Below are 10,195 nucleotides of genomic sequence, written 5' to 3'. Positions count from 1 at the left end.
TATTTCCACATTACAAGTGAACTCTTGTAATTCTATATTGTTATAGACTTCTCAATTAATTTTATCCTGTTACTGCGTCTTATATTTTAGGGAGGAAATGTAAGTGATATTAATGTTTTGTTCATATAATTTTTGTTATGTATTATATTCAACATGGTTTTATGTTTTTTTTAATGATGTACAGGTAATAATTAAAGAACATTTGGTTATCTTATTTGAAGTCTTGTAACTTGTTAAGTATTTGAATATTTGATGACCAGATCTCCAGATAATTGCTATTTAAATACTTTTCACTGTTTCAATTATTGTTTTAGATATTTTACTTTTTGAGTATGCGACAGGTAATTATGTTTAAAAAAAAAAATACATTTTATTGCCATCATTATTGGCTTATTGCATTTGATATGTATAAGTATATATTAAAACTAATAGTTATTTCTTTTTATGAAATATATACACAAAATGAAAAACGTAAAATATTCTATAAACAGTGATACGGCTAGTTGCCTATCGGATTCCGTGTATCTGAGTGATACCCGTCATAAAATATTTGTTTCATATGGCATAGAATATATTTATTTTATATTTTTAATCCTTCATTTAGTTGATAACGAAGTGCGTACTGCTATTATGAAAAAAGATACTTCAATATAGTTCTTTATACATTTAAGTAAATTTTAATTTGATTATGTTTAACAGCAAATTTGCTACATCTGGTTTTTATTTATTTGGAAAATTTTAATTTCTATTTAAATAATTTAAGTAATATATGTTATACAAATTTTCTATTTACACGTCATGTACCTATTTATATAAATTACATTTATTTAATTTTCAAAATATCTAACTTTTAAGGCTATTGGAGGATATTTGAAAATTTCATGTTTTTTTTAAAAAAATGCCTGGAAAGTGTATTTATTTAATAATATTTATATAGTATATTTCATTGCATATTTTCAATAAAATAAATGCATATATTTATATTTTTTATTGCATTTACCTAAATCAGCTCTAATTAAAATACTGATAATTTAAAATTGACTCCGTAAGCTATCCCTACTGATTAATGGTTTTTTTGTAACCATCATATATACGGGTAGATGTTCACCTATAATTATATAAGTAATCAATATTTAGCAATAAGTAAAAGTTACAATCGTGATAAATTTCTTTCCTATTTCCTAGAAAATTTTTTAAAAATTCCTTTACCTAAGTAATTAACGGATATTTTATTAAATTGAACATTACTCATCGTGAAATGGTGAACAAAAATAATTTCATCTAAGATGTCATTAATTTATTTGGAATGAAAAGAAGAAATTTACAATTTTTATTTTCCGATACCGAATAACATTTGATTATATTTTTTTCGATTTTTTTTCCAGTATCTACTTAAAATGTTTTTTAATTAATTATTACATACCATGAAAATATTAATTATATAAATAATAGCATATTTATATTTATATTTTGAAATAATATTAAACCTTTATTTATCTTAAATTTGAAAATTTTTTTTAAGTTTGCCCCCCCTGAAAAGTTATTTATTTATGCATATAACACTCGGCATGAGCTACTCGTATTATTACAGAATTAATAAGTTGGTATATGTATAGAATGGGTGTAACACGTTTCCACCAAAAGTAGACCTTTTCGTTTTCCACCAATACCCGTTTCCACCAAAAGTGTATCTTTCGGTTCCTTTTCCACCAATATCCGTTTCCATTAAATAAGATAAAATACTTATACTTTTCATAAGTTTTTTCGGATTGATGTAAAATATATATAAATACAATATAATCAATGTACATTGTACATTTATTGTATATAATTGTATGTTAAACCGTTATCGTACTTATGCATGTACTTTTATGCCTATTAACCATTATAATATCTAAATAATCAAATATTTTATGAACAAGTGAAAAGATGGCACAGTTTAAATAGTGCATTACAACTGCGTGTGTGTTAAAATAAAACGTAAATTTTAAAATTTATAGTTCTATGATGGCTAAAGTTATCGAAAGTAAACGTGGAAATTAAACACTAGTACTAAACAACTTTAAATTTTTTGTTGGATCAGTTAACAAATGTCAACTAATTACATATATATAGTTACAATTTACATAACTAAGGTATCGTATATCACAATATATTATTTTTTAATTTTTTTATATCTGACCATTTTTTTAAATAAAATTTAACATTTTCCAACCTATATTGTATATATTATATAATGCCTTTACATTTATTGAATTAATAGTATATGTTAAATAAAGTTATTTCTGTGATATAGCTTTTAATTTAAGCGTAGTATACAATGGTTTCGGTAAAAACGTGGTTAATATCTCATTTGGTGGAAACGGATATTGGTGGAAAAGGGAATGATACACTTTTGGTGGAAACGGGCATCACCATATAGAATATAAGATAAAATAAAACAGAATATCTAATAACGAAATCAAACTACAATAATAATTGTATAAAATAAAGGATAAAATAAACAAAATAAAACAAAACCGATTAGAAAATGTTAATTGAACATGTTCTTTAAACAAAGCTGTTAGAGTAGAATATCAAGTTCCTTTAGCCATTTGATCGCCATTGGTCCACATATATGCTGTGTTGCTACCCTCCTTCAAATCTTGTTCTTTGGCATTGCTCAAAGATATGGCTTATAGTCTGTGTTAGGCCGCACTCGCACAACGGAGAATCGGTCATGCCCCATTTCTGTAATAGATAATTACACCTACCTTGCCCAGTTCTTATACGGTTCAGGGGGCCTATTCTCAAACGCATCGAAAGTGATGATCGAATAGAATAGTTCGATTGACACTATTCGATCATAAAAGTTCATTCGACACAGAATATTCGATCCATCGTAATCTCAAACGACTTTCGAATGTTGATCATCGAATAAAGTAATATTCAATACACTATTCGATAGACGAAAAAAATCATTGCTTTTTCCATGATATTATCTATTAAATTGCATTATCTTACGTAATAACATTATAATGTATTGTTATTATTACAAATTTTCGTCTTTTATTTTTATAACATAAATTAATGAATTGTCGATAAAAACAATATTATTGTGACTGTATGATCGACGATAACCGTCAGCCGGCCAGCCCCAGCCGACTCATAGAGTATACTTATTTATAATCCGCCCCTCCCGTTATGGTAGGCTGGATCCGCGCCTACCGTGGACCCAATTCACGTAGTATCAAATGTGACCATGGACCTAATTTGAGTATTATTAAAGAACCGCGGACCCAAATCGTGCTTTTTTAAGCAATCAAATATCTCGGGACCCAACTAAAAAGTTTCCTTTACATCAATGTATATCTATATAATTTAAATCACTAAAATGTTATTGTAAGTAGGGTGTAGATTTTTATGTAATAAAAAAGTCAAAATATGTAAATATTTATGTTCTTATTTTTGCTAAAATATTTATTAAAAAACGTAAGATATTTAACAAAAAAAAATTGGTATAATATACCTATTTTTTTTTTCCCAAATTTATTCTTCTGATAACGTATGTTGCTTATCAAAGTTATCATTTTTTAAAAATTGTCTTGTCAGTTTAATTCTAAAATGTTTAACCTTTCAATTTTCGTATAATGTCCATGACTAAAATTTCAGTTGATACAATCCCGAACTGTAACCCATTATGTTACCTCCCAGTACTTTACTTCTGCGTCATGTGCATAAACCTATTGCAAATGTCATAGAACGTGCGAAACAGTCTCCTGTATTTCGATCATTTGCATATATGCCACCTGCTTAATTTTACAATTGGTGCGAAGTTAAAATGAAAATGTATTTCACGAATCTTAGTACTGATGGCAAGGTCAAGCCCTTGAGTGAAACCATGGCCAGTGAACTTGGGTCGAATCTACTGTGGTGAATGTGCGTAGTATGCATGGGGCTCATAAAATTGTTTTTGAAAATAATTTCAATTTTTTTTTTCTCATTAAGTAGTGATAAATATATTTGAAAAAATGTTTGTTAAATTCTCAAGATAATTTTTTAAACCAAAACGATTTACGATTATTATTTTTCGAGTTACGAAGAAAAATAATATACGTACCTATATTTTATTTTGTCAAATATACCGTACATAAATGTTGCCTTTTTTTATAACTTATCGTCAGTATTTCTCAATTATTAAAAACTGTTGAGAAATTATGTAATCAACCTCTTCAACATACCAACTAGACAACATTTTCTATATAAAATCTTTAATAATTGTGATTATCATTTTGGTTGAAATTGTGTACACAAACACAAAATAAAACACATCATATTTAAGCCAATACATTCCACATTTCACTCAGAATTTAAAATACAACGGTGTAGTAATGGAGAATAGCAGTTACATGATTTAATAATAATGTACTATGTATTATTATTATAACAGGTACATTACAATATTAATAATAACAGCTAACAGAAATCGTGTAAAATAAATAATGATTTTTCCAAATATAATTAAATATAATTTTTGATATAATTTCTTAACAGAATACAATATAACGTACTAAATTATAAATTAATCAGTTATTAATATAATATTTTATATTATAACTATTGTGATAAATAGGTGGACTGTACTTGGACTCTAAATTGTTTTCAGATGGTGGAGGTGTAGATGAAGGTGATGACAATATTTATGGCGAATTATTATACTTCTCTTCCACATCACTCATTATCTCTAACAACATCGCTGCAGCAGCCTGACCTTCTTCTGCCATAAGTATTTCATCAACCGTTAAACTGATAGGTTCAACTTCAATTTGCCTCTCTTGTACTATTTCTTCTTCCGTCTAAACAATATCAGTTATAATTAATTTTGGTTCTAATTTTATGGCATCTAAATTGGTTTTAATTGATTCTTCTTGAATCAAATCAAGTATAGGTGTTGAAGGTGGTGGTGGCGGTGGTGGTGATGTTGGTGTAGTTGGAGATGGCTCATGAAATACCTCTTTTTTAATCAATGGAATACTAATTGGTTCTGATTCAATTGATTCTTGTTTTACTGTAATATTATCAAATCCATCCAACTGCACAGGAAATTTTACATCTAATTGTGAAGATGAAGATGAAGATGATTGTGCTGATTGTTTACTAACCTTTGTTCGTTTCACTCGAGACCGATCGCTAGTTGCTGACCTCTTTTTCTCATTTCCCAATGAAACAGCTGGTTTTATCTGTTCTTTCATTAGGTCAAGTCTTATTTGTTCTTTTTCCTTAAATAAAAAAAAAATAAGTAAAAATATTATACCTGTCATAAATATTAAATTGTTTTAAAAAATATACTTGTTCAATTTTCTTCTGTTTTATCTTATAAGATAACAACATTTCTCTATACATATCTTCAGTTGGATCAAAATGATTACTCATAGGCAAAGCAATTTTAGACAAATCTAGACGTTCAGAGAGTAATTTTTTTAATGTATTAAAACGGTTAATACGTTGATTTTTTTCTGGAACATCAATTAATAACACTAATTAAGTACATTAACAGAAATTAAAAAATATTTCTTTAAATAATCCATACCTATATTTTTTGTTTGAGAGTACGTCTTAACAAAGATTTCATTTTAACAATATCAGGACGATAATATCCATTTTTTAATTTGTCATGAAAATCATCAATTGGATTAACTCCAAATCGAAAACTTTGACCACCAAAAAGCATTCTTAAAGTGATTTCTTTTTCCATTAAATCATTTTCAGGAAAAGTTGGAAGAAAATTCTACAAAAAAAAAAAAAAAAATGTTAGTATGTTTTACACTTAATTTCATTTTTTATAAGTTTTATTTGTATAAAGGTGAGTTTCTGTTACACAATTATACCTTTAAATGTTGCTTTTGTTGGTCACTTAAGCATACCCAAGAATTAACAGAAAAAAGTTGCTTGAAAACTTCTTCATCTTCGCACATTCCAACAGGTAAACTAAGCTCAGTTTTATTAGCCACTACAGTTTCAGTTTTGAGTGATATAGTTTCGTCTTCATCTGCAGTACTAGTACTTTCAGAATCAGAGCCTGACTGACTACTACCACTACTACTGGATGCAGATGTACTCGTGCTAGATGTTGATGTTTCAGAATCGTCGTCACTATCATCCTGTTCAATTTCAGGAGACGACAATTCTTCTTCATCTGTATTTGAAGTTGATTCTTGCGGCCAATTTTCATAATTATTATACCCCGACATTATTGAGTCAAAATATAATTACTGAAATTAGTATAAAAAATATTAAACCAATCACTAGTTTCAAAGTTAATACTAACATAAAATTTTCATAAACAATTTATATTTTTAAATTACCTAGGTAATATTCAATTTTTTTAAAAATGTTATAAATAAAATATTGGCTATAAAAAAGTAGTTCAGAAGACACTTTGAAATTTTTTGTTTAAGTATTAAAATCTGTTTTCAATAAATCACAAACAAAAATAAAATATAAAATAATATTTCTATATAAATTACTTTACATAATTACTTTCCATCGAACATGTTAATTGATTAAAAAAACTACCAATAGTAAATTATTTAGAAAAATAATGCGGATAAAAGATATAACTAAAATATTAAATAAATTGATTAATAAATAAATGATTGCTAGTTATTAATATTTACTTGGTATCTAATTTATATTATTAAGTAAAATATCATTACACTTTTATGTTCTTATCATTTTAACTACCCTCAATAAAATAGTAGTTATTCTATTCATTATTATTTATCTTAATATTTTGGTATGACCCTTAGTTTAATATATTTTTATATGTATACATTTATAAAGTGTGTCACCAATTAGGTATTATCTGTATTATACTATCACATTACATTGTTTAAGGTTTTCATCCATTTATTGTTAAAAAAAATAAATAAACAAATAAAAAAATGTACCTTATTATGTGGGAGCTGTATCCCTCATAGAAATTTCTGTAAACCCCTCATTTTATCAAAAATTAATAAATTCTAGTTTTAAATGTTTTTATAATTTTTTTAAAATTCATCAAGCTTTAAATATTAGCAGTCTTTTGTGTATTAACAATTATTGCACTAACATGATGTATGTATGATGATGTACATTGCGGATTTATTTTTGATTTTTCAAGTAAGAATTAATTATTTAACTATGTATACGCATTATATAATTATGGTAGAATTGAATAGTCCTCGAAGTAAAATGTACCGTTGACGGTAGTCAAATATCTATTATTGTTTAATATTAGGCAACATTCAGACGAGTAATGTCGTATCGACTGTCAAACGTGTCATGGGATAAATGCGAGTGTACAATGTTCATCAATATGGTTATACAATTGTACAAGTATTGTTCTTAAAAGTTTCTATCGTGATTACCACGTAAAGCTTACGAAGGATGCGATATAATCAATATAACATAATGTAATTCTTCGTAAAAATCATTAAACTTATAAATCAAAAATATCGCTATCAAAATTATTTGTTTTTATATTTATTCGGATTATGCCGACGATGATTGAATATAATCCAGAGACATTGAAATGTACTGCGGGTACGCGTATCAGGTAAAAACAAGTCAGAAAATGAAGTTGAAACGTATTACGGGTTACGATCGACCGCCCATCGGAGAATTCGATCGTAATGCGCGTTGAGGACTATGTTTTTATAGCGCTCGCACCCTGTACACGAGTTATTTCATAATAACGCATACATATCGGTGACGTTTACAGAGAGATTTAGGGGGTGGAGAACAGCAGCTGTTCCGTATACTTCGAGCAATACATAAAAAAGCCTTTATAATATATAAGCAATTATATATTTGTTTATAACTAAATATATATATATAAAATAAAAACTTACCAAAAGGATCTTCTTGTTTCATAACTCGTCTTACTTCATTAGTAATATTAATTTCGTTTTGAATTTCTAATTCATTAATTTGCATTATATTGTAAATCTCAAAATCATCATCAAATGCCATGATAAATATTTAAACATTCATTATCGTTCGCGAACTATACTCTTTTAATTATTAATTATAGATTATAGTACTAAATACGATACAAGTACGAACAATAAATTGAAAAAACTGATAAATTAGTTGATTACAGTGAAAATTGTGTGTCGAAAACAGTTTTCGACACCAAATTCACTATCGTTGTATATTGTCGAATATTCCTATCGAACTAATGATCGAAAGCGGTTTGAGAATAGTATTTTTGTTATCAATCGAAATCAAAGTAGTTTTCGATCAACTATTGATCCAAAGCGTGGTTCGATACGTTTGAGAATAGACCCCCAGGACTGTCCATTTAGTTCAAAGCCTGGAACTCTGTTATCAGGGACGCTAACTAGGAAATGGTTTCGGGCATTAGTGTTTGACCATCTGTTTGCCCACATCTCCTCTATTGATTTATTTAACCATGTTATATATAAGTACCATGCTCTATATAAGGTTTATGAATATAAGTATCTTAGGTGGATGGTTTACTATGTTTATTTGTACCGATAAGTTTTGGTAGTTGCTCAATTTCAATAACATTGACTAAGTCTGGACTTGTCTGCGTAGATATGGAGGGGCTATATTGGACAGGACCTGCTACCAATCTAATTGAGTAGATCTCACGGTGCCTGTTATTAATCTCATAGTTTCATTCAACTGTACGTCGACCTTCTTGCAATGCGCACTTCTGGCCCACACAGGAGCGCAGTAGTCTGCCACATATTATTATTAACAATTCAAAAATGTACACAATTTTATGCTATAAATGATTTTAGAGGGGATGAAACATAAAGTCCTTTATTTGTGTTTTTGGTATTATCACGATAATTAATTTAAATGTAAATATTACTTATTATATCTCACCCTCCCAATTAGTGATTAATGTGAATGATATTATATTTGTAGAGTCAAAACTAACAGGATTTGATAATGGTTATAATGTATTAGATACTTTAAAATACTTTTGACTGAATTCGAAATTTCATGTAGGCGTAGGAACTGATGGATGCAGTGTAATGACTTAAAAAATAAATTGGTGCCATAACTGCAATTTTAAAAGAATGTCCAATGGCTGTATAGGATGTAATGTAGGATGTCCATGTTTCAATAATGCGTTAAATATTTCTCTCTCTTATTTATCTTAAGTAGCTTCTGTCAGAAATACTATCAGCATACTGAAAAAAGTTATTGCATTTTTTAATTTTCTGCAAAACGGTAATTTATTTTAAAACATACAGTAAAATCCGCTTATAACGATCTAAAGGGACCTAAAGAATCAGATCGTTATATCTGAAATTCATTGTATCCGGATTACGAAAACATTATCTACGTGAGATATAAAACCGACTAAATAGGTACTTGGCTAGGAATCGTTTACCGGAATATCGTCGTATACGGCATCGTAATAAGCGGGATTCTTCTGTACTTTGAATCACAAATTAAAAGGATTATGTCAAACACGGTGGATTGAGATGCACGATGGTGTGCTACAATTTAAATCATTACTTTTAAAAGTAGTAATTTTTATTCGATACATTTAAAATTTACATTTTGTTTATTTTAGTTGGTTGTTTTTTCAAAAGGGCCCCCATACAATGAGACGCTGGATCCGTTCCAGTACCTCCATTGAAATTTCCTTAGCATGCTACTGGTAATACATGTAAGTATATAAACGTGAAAAAAATTTGTTATAGGACGGCCTATTAAATTTATTTTAGATGTTTTTATATGATAATTGACACTTGTGTTATAATAATTATCACTGATGTTAATGATCATAGTTTGGATTCTTTTTTCGAATTATATTACTTATAATCTATATTATTGCTTACAACGTTTTAAAAAATAGAATGGCCAAACGCATGGTATTTTGTTACTGTTTATTTTAATCTCGTTTTGTGATGTTTGTAATTCGGTTTCATGGTAACTGAAGGAGGACGATCAGTTATCCAGGGCAACGACGCAGAGTTAATAGTTCAAGCCTACCCAATCCTATTTAAGATTGGAATAAATTTTATTTTTACATTTCCAAATTTCCAAAATTATTAAAATCGTTATTTATTTTTTCATTTTACTTATACCAAAATTCTTGAAATGAGCTACCGAGTATCCGCAAAAAGTGACGTCGTCAAGCCAACATCGAACCTGAAGACCAACGAAAAAAGCCTCATAGAAAATAAAA

At 28.1% G+C, this 10,195-nt stretch overlaps 2 protein-coding genes across 2 annotated transcripts; both read right to left on the bottom strand.

Moving 5' to 3' along the window:
* Positions 1 to 4,620: 4,620 nt before the first annotated feature.
* LOC112681923 lies at positions 4,621 to 5,462 on the bottom strand. The gene is made up of 3 exons (XM_025552287.1): positions 5,329 to 5,462; positions 5,142 to 5,258; positions 4,621 to 4,835 (listed from the first exon to the last, which is right to left on the bottom strand). Exons 1-3 carry the CDS (start codon positions 5,410 to 5,412, stop codon positions 4,680 to 4,682), a joined length of 357 nt encoding a protein of 118 aa, XP_025408072.1. The 5' UTR covers positions 5,413 to 5,462; the 3' UTR covers positions 4,621 to 4,679.
* Positions 5,463 to 5,569: 107 nt separating this feature from the next.
* LOC112681927 (nuclear factor related to kappa-B-binding protein-like) lies at positions 5,570 to 6,329 on the bottom strand. Its single transcript, XM_025552294.1, has 2 exons — positions 5,868 to 6,329; positions 5,570 to 5,767 (listed from the first exon to the last, which is right to left on the bottom strand). Exons 1-2 carry the CDS (start codon positions 6,228 to 6,230, stop codon positions 5,570 to 5,572), a joined length of 561 nt encoding a protein of 186 aa, XP_025408079.1. The 5' UTR covers positions 6,231 to 6,329.
* Positions 6,330 to 10,195: the final 3,866 nt, after the last annotated feature.

Source organism: Sipha flava, unplaced genomic scaffold, assembly GCF_003268045.1.
Source record: "Sipha flava isolate LNK unplaced genomic scaffold, YSA_version1 199_pilon_pilon, whole genome shotgun sequence".
In the NCBI taxonomy this organism is placed as follows: Eukaryota; Metazoa; Arthropoda; class Insecta; order Hemiptera; family Aphididae; genus Sipha; species Sipha flava.
The sequence above is the reverse complement of the archived record's forward strand: the minus strand, read 5'-3'. Positions and strand labels throughout refer to the sequence as shown.